This window comes from Penicillium waksmanii (genome assembly GCF_028829765.1).
Source record: "Penicillium waksmanii strain IBT 27052 chromosome Unknown utg000001l:1.0-4852451.0:1.0-4856178.0, whole genome shotgun sequence".
NCBI lineage: Eukaryota > Fungi > Ascomycota > Eurotiomycetes > Eurotiales > Aspergillaceae > Penicillium > Penicillium waksmanii.
In genome coordinates, this window is record NW_026643248.1 from 1809384 (window position 1) to 1823816 (window position 14433).

The window sequence follows — 14433 nt, forward strand, 5'->3', positions numbered from 1 at the left end:
ACTATGTTCGATATTACTATACCGGCCCCCTACGTCGTTTTCCAATGTTGCGGGTGCCCTTTAAGTATTTTCCAAGGTATGACGACAGATTGAGTCCTGGGAGATGTTGTCAATTCTGAGCTCGCTTCTATGCAGACTAATGATTGGCTAATAAGATACTATTTGGAGTCTTTGGTCCCATTAACCCCATGTGGTTGCTTGGATGCTGTGCGCACGTGTGGATAAACGGTTCTTGCCCTACCCCGCAAAATCGGGGTGCATACTAAATTATCCGATTTCTAGATAATCTACTCTGCTGGTGGGCCTATATCTATGGATAGTACCTAGGAGGCCTAGAGTAGACATGAATGGGGAGGTTATTTCAGTGCGTATATGCATTTTGGCGTCTTCTTACGCTCAAATCTTATCGACATCATCTTGAGATACTTTACTGCAGGTACCACTAGAGATATATATATTGAGCTGAAAATCAATTTGGGTACCAAAGCTTCAAAAACCTATGAAATATATCTAGGTAGTATATCCCACCATAATGTATTCTCAGAGAGTTTAAAAATCCAAGAATACACCTTGCAGTGACAAGACCCAAAAATACCCCAGACAACCAGAGCTAGATGACATTGCGGGCCGAACTAAATAGACTGTCTCCAATGCCGGGGTTCCCGAGCCGACCGACCATGGGAGCCTTGAAGTTTTAACTTGAAGGTTGGATAAAAGAACGGTAGGAATAAACAGAAGGGAATGGATATCTACTAGTAAAGAATTGATTCAATCTACTCAGATGATTGAAGAAATTTGACTTACACTAAGATAAGACCATGGTTCTTATCCTAGTACCCAAGGCAGCTTCGTGTCCAGGCCGATTCCCCAAAGGTTTCAATATGAAGAAATAAGGTAAGACTATCTCTGTTTGAAAACAATTCTGTTTGCACCTATACTCACCTCCATACATCACACAAGTGACCTTCACTCTACTATCACTCACATCACTACACTCACCGTTTGCTGGCCCACTATTAGGAAGGGTCTGGAATGACGCAGTGTCCACCGCCAAGCAGCTCTGCCCCTGGGTCACGTGCAGCCCCCATAAGCGACACCTCAGCAACGACAACAGCGGCCTCCTGAGGTCACTTCCGCCTCTTCAGATCCCCCCCATTCACACCCCTCCTTTTCTCACTCTCCCATCTTACTCTCTTTTCATCAGATTCTTCTCCCCATTCTCCTTCCATTCCATTGATCAGTTTTCCTTGCGTGGCGTTCACTTGGGCGGATCAGGTCGTGCTGCGGCCTAAGTAAATATGGCACCGCTTCCCATCAAGTTCACAGAACTGGTCAATGTACGTCGATTTTCCTTGCGCTTCAATTATCTCATGACCTGTTAAACTGACACTCTTTCTCTTACGATAGTTGACCAATGTTGGCATTGCGGTATGTCTTGGATTGCTTGGCTCTGCCCGTGTCGCTTTCGCGATGAGCTCCCGTTGGGAGGCGGAATCGCCGGTCGCGCCCGGCTCGCCTTTCGGATCATACAATCAGCCTGCTAACTACTTTCGCCATGTATAGCAACAATCCATTGGTTTCTCCTCATGTGTAAGTGCTCCTTCATGCAAGGGAAGTGCAACCGGAAGTGAAACATGCAACTAACCACACTCCCCCCACTCTACAGACTCTCGAATCGGATCACTATGTCTGTGTTCGCCAAAAGCTCGAGGAGGACGACAAGCCCCAGGTTATCATCGTCGACCTGAAGAACAACAATGAGGTGATGCGGCGGCCGATCAACGCTGACAGTGCGATCATGCACTGGAACAAGAACATTATCGCCCTCCGCGCCCAGGGCCGGACAATCCAGATCTTCGACCTTGCGGCCAAGTCAAAGCTCAAGTCCGCCGTTATGAATGAAGATATCGTCTACTGGAAGTGGCTCAGCGAGAAGTCATTGGGTCTGGTTACCGACACCGCCGTTTACCACTGGGATGTCTATGATGCCTCCCAGGAGAACCCGGTGAAGATGTTTGACCGTCTTCCCAATCTTTCCGTACGTCTACCTTGACAAACTCAGCCAAAGCTTGAATGGCTTTCTGACTCTTGCTTGTCTCTTATTTAGGGATGCCAAATCATCAATTACCGCGTCAACTCGCAAGATAAATGGATGGTTGTTGTTGGTATCAGCCAACAGCAAGGTCGCGTTGTTGGATCTATGCAGCTCTACTCCAAGGAGCGCGGTATTTCACAGTTCATTGAGGGCCACGCCGCTGCCTTCGCCGATATCAACGTTGAGGGCTCTCCTTTACCCCACCACCTCTTTACATTCGCCGTGCGTACCGCGACCGGTGCCAAGCTGCAGATTGCCGAGATCGACCACCAAGAACCCAACCCGCGATTCCAGAAGAAGGCCGTCGAAGTGTACTTCCCCAGCGAAGCCGTCAATGACTTCCCCGTTGCGATGCAGGTATCATCCAAATACGATGTTGTCTACCTGGTTACGAAGTATGGATTCATTCACCTTTACGATCTCGAGACCGGTACTTGTATTTTCATGAACCGGATCTCCAGCGAAACCATCTTCACCACCGCCTCTGATATGGATGGACAGGGCCTGGTTGGTGTCAACCGTAAGGGTCAAGTTTTGTCAGTCAGCGTCGACGAGAGTACCATCATTGAATACCTCATGAACAACCCCGCCATGTCTTCTCTTGCCGTGAAGCTTGCTTCTCGGGCGGGTCTCCCGGGTGCTGATCACTTGTATCAGCAACAATTCGACCAGCTCATCAGCACCGGCCAGTTCGCCGAGGCTGCCAAGGTCGCTGCAAACTCCCCCCCGTGGATTCCTTCGTACTACGGAAACCATCAACCGTTTCAAGAGCGCTCCTCAAGAGGGTAACATGTCCGTCATTCTTCAGTACTTCGGTATGCTTCTGGATAAGGGTTCGCTCAACCGCTACGAGAGTGTGGAGCTTGTTCGTCCCGTCTTGCAGCAGAATCGCAAGCACCTGCTGGAAAAGTGGATGCGCGAGAATAAGCTGGAGTCTTCGGAAGAGCTTGGAGACATCATTCGCCCATACGACATGGCTCTGGCTTTGAACGTCTACCTTCAGGCCAATATTCCCAACAAGGTTGTCGCCGGCCTCGCCGAGACTGGTCAATTCGACAGGATTCTTTCCTACTCCAAGGAGGCCAACTACCAGCCCGACTACACCCAGCTCCTGCAACACATTGTCCGTGTCAACCCCGAGAAGGGAGCCGAGTTCGCTACTCAGCTCGCCAACGAGGAGGGCGGTGCTCTCGTCGATCTTGACCGCGTTGTGGATGTGTTCCTCTCCCAGAACATGATCCAGCAGGCCACCTCCTTCCTCCTCGATGCTCTCAAGGATAACAAGCCCGAGCACGGCCACCTGCAGACTCGCCTTCTGGAGATGAACCTTGTCAATGCTCCTCAGGTCGCCGACGCCATTCTAGGCAATGAGATCTTCACTCACTATGATCACGCTCGCATCTCTCAACTTTGCGAGCAAGCCAATCTCATTCAGCGCGCCTTGGAGAACTCCGATGACCCTGCTGTCATCAAGCGCAACATTGTTCGCACTGACATGCTGACTCCCGACTGGTTGATCAACTACTTCGGTCGTCTGTCTGTGGAACAGACCCTCGAGTGCATGGACACCATGCTCGAGAACAACATCCGCCAGAACCTGCAGGCTGTCGTTCAGATTGCTACCAAGTTCTCCGACCTCATCGGACCTAACCGTTTGATCGATCTTTTCGAGAAGTACCGTACCGCCGAGGGTCTCTACTACTACCTGGGAAGTATCGTCAACCTCAGCGAGGATGGCGAGGTGCACTTCAAGTACATCGAAGCCGCCACTGCCATGAGCCAGCTCACCGAAGTCGAGCGTATTTGCCGTGAGAGCAACTACTACAACCCCGAGAAAGTTAAGAACTTCCTCAAGGAGGCTCACCTGTCCGAGCAGCTCCCTCTCATTATTGTCTGCGACCGTTTCAACTTCATCCACGACCTTGTTCTCTACCTGTACCAGAACCAGCAGTTCAAGTCTATCGAGGTCTATGTCCAGCGCGTGAACCCCTCTCGTGCTCCTGCGGTTGTTGGCGGTCTGTTGGATGTTGACTGCGAGGAGAGCATCATCAAGAACCTCCTGTCCACCGTTGATCCCTCGGTCATCCCCATTGATGAGCTCGTTACCGAGGTTGAGAGCCGCAACCGTCTCAAGCTGCTCCTGCCCTTCCTCGAGGCTACCCTTGCCACTGGTAACCAGCAGCAAGCTGTGTACAACGCCCTCGCCAAGATCTACATTGATAGCAACAATGATCCCGAGAAGTTCCTGAAGGAGAACGACATGTACGACACCTTGACTGTCGGAAAGTACTGTGAAAAGCGTGACCCCAACCTGGCCTACATTGCCTACCGCAAGGGCCAGAACGACCTGGAGCTCATCAGCATTACCAACGAGAACGCTATGTACCGTGCCCAGGCCCGCTACCTTGTTGAGCGTGCGGACGCCGAGGTCTGGACTTTTGTCCTCAGCGAGAACAACATCCACCGCCGTTCGCTTGTTGACCAGGTCGTTGCCACTGCTGTCCCCGAGTCCACCGAGCCTGACAAGGTTTCCGTGGCCGTTAAGTGCTTCCTCGATGCCGATCTCCCCGGCGAGCTTATTGAGCTTCTTGAGAAGATTATTCTGGAGCCTTCGCCATTTAGCGACAACGCCAGCCTGCAAAACCTCCTGATGCTGACTGCTGCCAAGGCTGACAAGGGTCGTCTGATGGACTACATTCACCAGCTCAACGAGTACTCTGCTGATGAGATCGCTGAGATGTGCATCAGTGTTGGCTTGTATGAGGAGGGTTTCGAGATCTACAAGAAGGTCAACAACTTCCTGGCTGCCGCCAATGTCCTTGTTGAGAACATCGTCAGCATTGACCGGGCTCAGGAGTTCGCCGAGCGGGTTGAGCTGCCTGATGTTTGGAGCAAGGTTGCCAAGGCCCAATTGGATGGTCTGCGTGTGTCTGACTCTATCGAGTCGTATATCCGTGCTGCTGATCCCTCCAACTACAATGAGGTTATCGAGACCGCCACCCACGCCGGCAAGGATGAGGATCTCGTCAAGTTCCTTCGCATGGCTCGCAAGACTCTGCGCGAGCCGGCCATCGATACCTCCCTCGCTTTCTGCTTCGCTCGTCTGGACCAGCTTCCCGAACTTGAGGACTTCCTGCGCACCACCAACGTCGCTGACATCGAAACCTCCGGTGACAAGGCCTACGAGGAGGGTTACCACCAGGCTGCCAAGATCTTCTTCACCAGCATCTCTAACTGGGCTAAGCTGGCCACCACCCTGGTGCACCTTGAGGAGTACCAGGCCGCCGTTGAGTGTGCCCGCAAGGCCAACAGCGTCAAGGTCTGGAAGCAGGTTAACGAGGCCTGCGTTGACAAGAAGGAGTTCCGTCTCGCCCAGATTTGCGGTCTGAACCTGATTGTTCACGCCGAGGAGCTCCAGGCCCTTGTGCGCCAGTATGAGCGCAACGGTTACTTCGACGAGCTGATCTCCGTCTTGGAGGCTGGTCTCGGCTTGGAGCGATCTCACATGGGTATGTTCACTGAGCTGGGCATTGCTCTGTCCAAGTACCACCCCGACCGTGTTATGGAGCACCTCAAGCTGTTTTACACTCGTCTCAACACCCCCAAGATGATCCGCGCTTGCGAGGAGGCGAACCTGTGGCCGGAGCTGGTCTTCTTGTACTGCCACTACGATGAGTTTGACAACGCAGCTCTGGCTATGATGGAGCGTGCGGCCGATGCCTGGGAGCACCACTCGTTCAAGGACATCATTGTCAAGGTTGCCAACCTGGAGATCTACTACCGTGCCTTGACCTTCTACCTGCAGGAGCAACCCCTCCTCATCACCGATCTTCTGCAGGCCCTCACTGCCCGTATCGACGTAAACCGTGTCGTTCGCATCTTCCAGAGCTCCGATAACATTCCTCTGATCAAGCCCTTCCTGCTTAACGTCCAGACCCAGAACAAGCGTGCGGTCAACGACGCCATCAATGAGCTTCTGATCGAGGAGGAGGACTACAAGACTCTCCGTGATTCCGTTGACAACTACGACAACTTCGACGCTGTTGATCTGGCTGTGCGCCTGGAGAAGCACGATCTGATCTTCTTCCGCCAGATTGCCGCCAGCATCTACCGCAACAACAAGCGTTGGGAGAAGTCTATCGCCTTGTCCAAGCAAGATAGGCTATACAAGGATGCCATTGAGACCGCCGCCATCTCAACCAAGTCCGAGATTGTGGAGGAGCTCCTTCGCTACGTATGTCCCTTTCCCAGCCTTCTGCATTTTCACCTTTCATAAAACATAAAGCTAACCGATCTCTTTAGTTCGTCGATATTGGAAGCCGCGAGTGCTACGTTGGCATGTTGTACGCCTGCTACGATCTCATCCGCCCTGACGTGATCATGGAGATCTCATGGCGCAAGGGCCTGCACGACTTCACCATGCCGTTTATGATCAACTTCCTCTGCGAGCAGACTCGTGCGATCGAGACACTAAAGAAGGATAACGAGGAGCGCAAGTCCCGCGAGACGACCCACACAACCGACCAGGACAACACCCCGATCCTGGGTGGCTCTCGGCTGATGCTGACCCAGGGCCCCGGTGGTCCCGCCCCTGCCAGCTCCATGCCATACGGACAAGCTAACGGGATCACCCCGCAAGCTACGGGATACCGCGCCTTCTAGAGAAAGAGAGACCCGGGTAATCCCCTGAGTTCCTTGTTTTCTTCCTTTTTATTTTGTTTCTCTTCTTTTTTTTTCTTGATCATGTGTAACATAAAGCGAAGTGATGACCTCTTTGGTGCGAGCAAAAAGACATGAAGATCGGGGAAGGGATGGATTGGCATGGGTTGCCAAGCTGAGTTGAGGCTGGATGGATGAGATGTGTCATGTCATATCATATCATCGGAGGGAGATTCTATTCCCTGACGGCCTGTTAATTTTTTTCTTTTTCTTTTACTTTTATCTTTTTGCTTCTTTCATTTCTTTTTTCTTTCCCCTTTCTCTCTACTTTATCATTTCCTCTCTATTATCCAATTGTATTTTTGACATCGTTCCGAATTCTGTCGTGGTATGGCCCAGGTTCTAAGTAGTGCTAGTGCAAGTGCTAGCGCTCTAGACCAGCCGGGCTATTCAGTAGTTCCCATGCATCCATCTATCTACAGTACATTAAACCCTACTAGTACTCACATGGTCTACTAGTATCGTACTACTTGACCATCTGTATCTAAGATCCCCGAGAGATAGGACTTGGCGCATGGTATCCCATAGCACACTGACACTGATGGCACATGACCTGACCAGGTCCACAACGCTGGCACACATTCCAAACATGAACTAACGAACGTACGACCCGTTTTTGCGCCTGCCAAGTGTTGCCTCAGATCAGAATGATCGATTGCAGATACCGGACTTGCGCCAAGCACGCCAAGGTCCATCATTTGCAACTATCGTGATCTCCTCCAAATAGCCCCGTGGAGCAAGGAGTGATCCCATCCATCCCATCCAGTCCAGTCCAGTCCGCTCCACTGGGGGTGGGGGTTCGGTTTCAGAGATGCAGGTAGTTGCAGTTGCAGAGTTGCTGCAGATCTGATGCCCAGCCTCTAGGGTATGTAGCTCGCCATGCCATGGTATTCAGTCCGGCGGGATACGAGTAGGTAGAACAATTGACGCTCATTACCTGAAAACAGAACTAGAACTAGAACTAGAACTACAGCGTACGTACCTAGTCTGGGTGTGTCCAACAATATAAGTAAAGCAGCTAGTCACCATCATTTCTCCTCCTGATATTACCCGGTCGGACAAAAGGATAGATTGTACATGCGTAGAAGGGATCTTAACACCACATCTACATCCTTGGCGGGCTTTGCTTTGCTTTCCTGGACAGGATAGGACAATGCGTCCTGTACTGTACATTACAGTAGTACTCCGATCCGGCGGAGGAAATTGCCCGGCGGGGAGAATCTGAGGTCGTCCGCTTTTCCGCTGGGATACTCGTACTACGGAGTACTAAAGGCAGCTTGTCAGTTCTGAGTAGTTCGTGCCGAGTGCAGCCAGCCGCTCGCGCTGGGCTCCGTCCGAGCCGGAGGTTAGAGCAATGGAGTACGGAGTCAGGTGAGTAGTCGGGAGCTGGGCTTTGGAAAAAAAAAAGACAGAAACGCAGGCTTTCCGGGGAATGATTTACCCCGTGGAGAAGGATTGCAGAAGGGAGTTTGATTTGATTTGATGGGTGAGTCTGACTAGCTATGCCTTGTCTGGATCTGTCTGTCTTTCCAGAGACCGATCGGCACTTAGATTATTTTTCTTAAAAAAATAAATATATTTTTATTTTTATTTCTGGGGCTTGGACTGGTTTGCGCCACTACTGGTACATACAAGCTTACTACGAGTATGGGGGGATGTGGGTGTGGGTGAGGGGAGATAGCTGGGGAGAGGAATGAGGGGCGGGTCAAGATTGTGGCAGTGACTTTTTCCATTTTTGGAGCCTTGCGTCGTTGGGGGTTCGCTGTACGGAGTACAGAGTACAGAGTACATGCCGGACTGTAGCTATGCGCTGGTGCAATCATGGCGTTGATAATCGGCGAGTGCAGAGTGGTTGGTTTCCCATGTACGCAGTCCGTACCGCACGTGGGATGACGTTTGGTGGGAAGAGATAAGACGTGAAGAGGTGATGGGCGGGTCCATTCAGGCGGGACTATCTGATTATTGGAATCGGCATTGGATATTCAAGTTGCGGAGGCGGATAGTGTGTACACATAGTTAGGGTACTCCTCCGCTAGACATCGGAATGGTACTCGTAGAATGGAGGCTTATCGGGCGGCCTTCCGACGCGCTGGACTCTGGGTACCCTAGGGCACAGCCTAGGAATGGGAATGAATGGGTCTGGGCGCTTTGAGTTTGCACATGATGCAGAGGAAATCGTTGTTCTTCCAGATGGATACTCGGTATACTCGTACTGTAGAGCCAAGAACTCCTTGGTCTGGGCATTGCCAGATTTACAGGACTATTGTTGCACAATTCTACATGGAAATCTTGGCTCTCCTCCGTCAATCAACCTCAGATGACTGTCTTGGCCGCTTGGCTGCTCTACCGCGGACGGCGCGGTGATGTTGAGGTGGTACCTGTCATACTGCGGCGGGAGATCACCACAGCGCCAAGGGGGGGGGGGGGGATAAAAATTAAGATACTAATACAATATGATAATGAACCGAAACGAACAAGGAAGCAAGGCAAAGGCCAAGACGGTTCTCGTCGGAGGGATACACCGAAAAACCCGTTCCAGAGACTGGGTTCCAGCGTGGCCCTCGGAGCGAGGAAGGTGATCCTTTCCTCTAGGGATGAGCACGCATGACCAACCCGGGTTGCGGGACCGTTGTTTCTCGACGGGGTAAGAAGATCCAGAAGATCCAGGAAGGGGTAGGCGAGAATAGTCGTAGTCAGACGAAATTGAGAAGGGTAATGCTTCCGGAATGACTTTCCCCGAGGTGAAGGCGTTTCAGGAACGAACGGGGGGGGTTTGGTGCAGGAAGGAAAATCGTGGGAATTCATGGGTCATGATTGGTGGGGGTGGCGGATTCTTCCAACATCTTCGAAGGTTAAACGAGAGTTCTCCGAGTCTGTCCCGGAATTGTGAATGGGTTTCCCGTCGCTATCCGTTATCGACAGGATTGAGCAATGGCTACATGGGCTAGAATGTGTGGCATGGGCCCGAGGACCCGAGGTAGATTTTCCCCAGGGCTGGAGGTTGTACCTAATCCACCCGATCTGAAGGAGAGAATCGGCGATGAGATCATTGGGGGATTTGTTACCGACTTGAGAGACCCGCTGGCAGCTGCAGACAGAGAGGGAAGGGGGGGGGGGGAGGATAGAAGTATGGTGTCAATGGAGAAGAGAGTAGTAGTGGTAAATGGGAGGAGCCCCGTAATTGTTCACGAGATAGAAAGAAAAAGGCATTTGGACTAATTCTTGACCGAAGATCACCTCTTGGAAGGCGTCGGTGTGCCGGTGAACTTGTAGGTGAAATCAGTCGAGACGGAGAGAGAGGGAAGAAGTGGGGAGTGGTGGACTGGGGGACAGTTGACTGTACTTGTTACCTCATTTGCCCCGGACGCAGATCTTCCTGGCCCGTGATCGCTCACTCACAGTCGCCCTTTATCAGCTCCCCTCCTTCCTTCTGCTTCCCCCGTCTTTTTTTTTTTTCCTTCTTTATCCCTCCCCCCCCTCTGAACCCTTTTTTTCTCTCTCTCTCTCTATCGTCAGATTGCCTGACTGCTTCACTGCCAGTTGACCTGCTTCGCCGAAATCGGCCTGGACTCAGATCCGGAGCTTCAATCTAGCTTGTGAGTCACCCCGCTATTTGGATATGGCTTCATTATATGCCAATATGCCATTGAATTGGATACAGCTGCACTGGGTTACATCCAGTGGCATTATTGGGATTTTCCTCTGAAATGCCCCGGGAGAATTACAATAACTAACACCATTCCAGCTTGTAAATTAACCTCTCCCTCTCCGCTTCCTCCCCCCATCATGGCCGCCAACAACGAGGATGCCGTCGAGTTCGTCGAGGACCACGGGGAGCACCACCAGGACTCCGTCCACCGTCGTCTCCGTGCCAATTCCACCATCATGCACTTCCAGAAGATCCTGGTCGCCAACCGTGGTGAAATTCCCATCCGTATCTTCCGTACAGCCCACGAGCTGTCCCTACAGACTGTCGCCGTCTACTCCCACGAGGACCGTCTGGGTATGCACCGTCAGAAGGCCGATGAGGCGTACATGATCGGCAAGCGTGGTCAATATACCCCCGTCGGTGCTTATCTCGCCGGCGACGAGATCATCAAGATCGCCCAGGAGCACGGTGTGCACCTGATTCACCCTGGCTACGGTTTCTTGTCGGAGAATGCCGGGTTCGCCCGCAATGTCGAGAAGGCTGGTATCGTTTTCGTGGGCCCGACCGCAGACACCATTGACGCTCTTGGTGACAAGGTCTCTGCTCGTCGTCTTGCTATCAAGTGCAATGTCCCCGTTGTCCCCGGTACTGAGGGCCCCGTCGCGCACTACGACGATGTCAAGTCCTTCACTGACGAATATGGCTTCCCCATCATCATCAAGGCTGCCTTCGGTGGTGGTGGCCGTGGTATGCGTGTAGTCCGCGACCAGGCTTCCCTGCGTGATGCCTTTGAGCGTGCCACTTCCGAGGCCAAGTCCGCCTTCGGTAACGGTACCGTCTTCGTTGAGCGCTTCCTCGACAAGCCCAAGCACATTGAGGTCCAGCTGCTTGGTGACAACCAGGGCAACGTCGTCCACCTGTTCGAGCGTGATTGCTCTGTCCAGCGTCGTCACCAGAAGGTCGTCGAGATTGCTCCCGCCAAGGACCTCCCCGTCGATGTCCGTGACAAGATCCTGGCTGATGCCGTTAGGTTGGCCAAGTCTGTCAAGTACCGCAACGCCGGTACCGCCGAGTTCCTTGTCGATCAGCAAAACCGCTACTACTTCATTGAGATCAACCCTCGTATCCAGGTTGAGCACACCATCACCGAGGAAATCACTGGTATCGATATCGTCGCAGCTCAGATCCAGATTGCCGCTGGTGCCACTCTTGAGCAGCTGGGCCTGACTCAGGACCGCATCTCTACTCGCGGTTTCGCTATTCAGTGCCGTATCACCACCGAGGATCCCTCCAAGGGCTTCTCTCCCGACACCGGTAAGATTGAGGTCTACCGCTCTGCTGGTGGTAACGGTGTTCGTCTGGACGGTGGTAACGGTTTTGCCGGTGCCATCATCACCCCCCACTACGACTCCATGCTGGTCAAGTGTACTTGCCGTGGATCGACCTACGAGATTGTCCGCCGCAAGATGCTGCGTGCCCTGGTTGAGTTCCGTATCCGTGGTGTCAAGACCAACATCCCCTTCCTGGCTTCTCTGCTGAGCCACAACACCTTTATCGACGGAACCTGCTGGACCACCTTCATCGATGATACCCCCGAGCTGTTCGCCCTGGTCGGCTCTCAGAACCGTGCCCAGAAGCTGCTCGCTTACCTGGGCGACGTCGCTGTCAACGGTAGCAGCATCAAGGGCCAGATCGGTGAGCCCAAGTTCAAGGGCGACATCATCAAGCCCATCCTCAAGGACACCGCTGGCAAGCCCATCGATGTCTCCGTTCCCTGCCAGCAGGGCTGGAAGCAGATCTTGGACGCCCAGGGCCCTGATGCCTTTGCCAAGGCAGTGCGCGCCAACAAGGGCTGCTTGATCATGGACACCACCTGGCGTGATGCCCACCAGTCTTTGCTCGCCACTCGCGTGCGTACCATTGACATGCTCAACATTGCCCACGAGACCAGCCACGCTCTGCAAAACGCCTACTCCCTGGAGTGCTGGGGTGGTGCCACCTTCGACGTCGCCATGCGCTTCCTGTACGAGGACCCCTGGGACCGTCTGCGTAAGCTCCGCAAGGCTGTTCCCAACATCCCCTTCCAGATGCTGCTGCGCGGCGCCAACGGTGTTGCCTACTCCTCCCTTCCCGACAACGCCATCTACCACTTCTGTAAGCAGGCGAAGAAGTACGGTGTTGATATCTTCCGTGTCTTCGATGCCCTCAACGACGTTGACCAGCTCGAGGTCGGCATCAAGGCCGTCCAGGAGGCCGGCGGTGTGGTCGAGGCCACTATCTGTTACAGCGGTGACATGCTGAACCCCGCCAAGAAGTACAACTTGGAGTACTACCTCGCTCTGGCTGATCGCATTGTCAAGCTGGGCACTCACGTTCTCGGCATCAAGGATATGGCTGGTGTCCTGAAGCCCCAGGCTGCCCGTCTGCTGATCGGTGCTCTTCGCGAGCGTTACCCCGACCTCCCCATCCACGTTCACACTCACGACTCCGCCGGTACCGGTGTTGCTTCGATGATTGCCTGCGCCCAGGCTGGTGCTGATGCCGTCGATGCTGCCACTGACAGTCTGTCCGGTATGACCTCTCAGCCTAGCATTGGTGCCATCCTGGCCTCCCTCAGCGGCACTGAGCAGGACCCCAACCTGGACATTGGCCATGTCCGCGCTCTGGACGCCTACTGGGCTCAGCTCCGTCTCCTCTACTCTCCCTTCGAGGCTGGTCTCACTGGACCTGACCCCGAGGTCTACGAGCACGAGATCCCCGGTGGTCAACTGACCAACCTGATCTTCCAGGCTAGCCAGCTGGGTCTGGGCCAGCAGTGGGCCGAGACCAAGAAGGCCTACGAGGCCGCCAACGACCTGCTTGGCGACATCGTCAAGGTCACCCCTACTTCCAAGGTCGTCGGTGACCTGGCCCAGTTCATGGTGTCCAACAAGCTGACCTCCGAGGACGTTGTTGCGCGCGCCGCCGAGCTGGACTTCCCCGGCTCTGTCCTGGAGTTCCTGGAGGGTCTGATGGGTCAGCCCTTCGGCGGCTTCCCCGAGCCCCTGCGCTCCAACGCTCTGCGCAACCGCCGCAAGCTGGACAAGCGCCCCGGTCTGTACCTGGAGCCTCTGGACCTGGTCAAGATCAAGAACGAGATCCGCGAGAAGTTCGGCGCCGCCACCGAGTGCGACGTTGCCAGTTACGCCATGTACCCCAAGGTCTTCGAGGACTACCGCAAGTTCGTGTCCAAGTTCGGTGACCTGTCGGTCCTGCCTACCCGTTTCTTCCTGGCCCGTCCCGAGATCGGCGAGGAGTTCCACGTCGAGCTGGAGAAGGGTAAGGTGCTTATTCTGAAGCTGCTTGCCATCGGTCCTCTTTCCGAACAGACCGGTCAGCGTGAGGTCTTCTACGAGGTCAACGGTGAAGTCCGCCAGGTCAGCGTCGACGACCAGAAGGCTTCCGTCGACAACATTGCCCGCCCCAAGGCCGACGCTGCCGACAGCAGCCAGGTCGGTGCTCCTATGAGCGGTGTTGTTGTTGAGATCCGTGTCCACGACGGCCACGAGGTTAAGAAGGGTGACCCCATTGCGGTGCTGAGCGCCATGAAGATGGTAAGTTATCAACTAGCCCTATCATGCATTACTATTGCGAGTCATATACTAATTTTTCTCCTAGGAAATGGTCATCTCTGCTCCTCACAGCGGAAAGGTATCCAGCCTCCAAGTCAAGGAGGGCGACTCAGTCGACAGCCAAGACCTGGTCTGCAAGATCAGCAAGGCTTAATACGGACTTGACTTCTAAAAAAAGGATTTGCTGCTTTTTTTTGTTTTTTTTTTGTGTATAAGACGTGTCTTGGTTTTTGCACGATATGAACGATAGCGTTTGATCCCAATGGGAATTGGCTTTGGCTTTGGCTTGCTGTTGGCTTTTGCGTTTTCTTTCCTTTTCCTTTTCTTTTACGAATTTACCGAACTTGAATGAATAGCTT

The 14433-nt window shown here is 53.3% G+C and overlaps 2 protein-coding genes across 2 annotated transcripts; both read left to right on the forward strand.

The window, feature by feature from the left end:
* Window positions 1-1298: 1298 nt before the first annotated feature.
* N7481_000636 (uncharacterized protein) lies at window positions 1299-6757 on the forward strand (the record flags this gene model as incomplete). Its single annotated transcript, XM_057259855.1, has 7 exons — window positions 1299-1337; window positions 1408-1428; window positions 1564-1590; window positions 1667-2038; window positions 2108-2803; window positions 2865-6329; window positions 6398-6757. 7 exons carry the CDS (start codon window positions 1299-1301, stop codon window positions 6755-6757), a joined length of 4980 nt encoding a protein of 1659 aa, XP_057127687.1.
* Window positions 6758-10600: 3843 nt separating this feature from the next.
* N7481_000637 (pyruvate carboxylase) lies at window positions 10601-14228 on the forward strand (the record flags this gene model as incomplete). The annotated part of the gene is made up of 2 exons (XM_057259856.1): window positions 10601-14056; window positions 14121-14228. The coding sequence occupies 2 exons, from the start codon at window positions 10601-10603 to the stop codon at window positions 14226-14228; spliced, it is 3564 nt and encodes a 1187-aa protein (XP_057127688.1).
* Window positions 14229-14433: the final 205 nt, after the last annotated feature.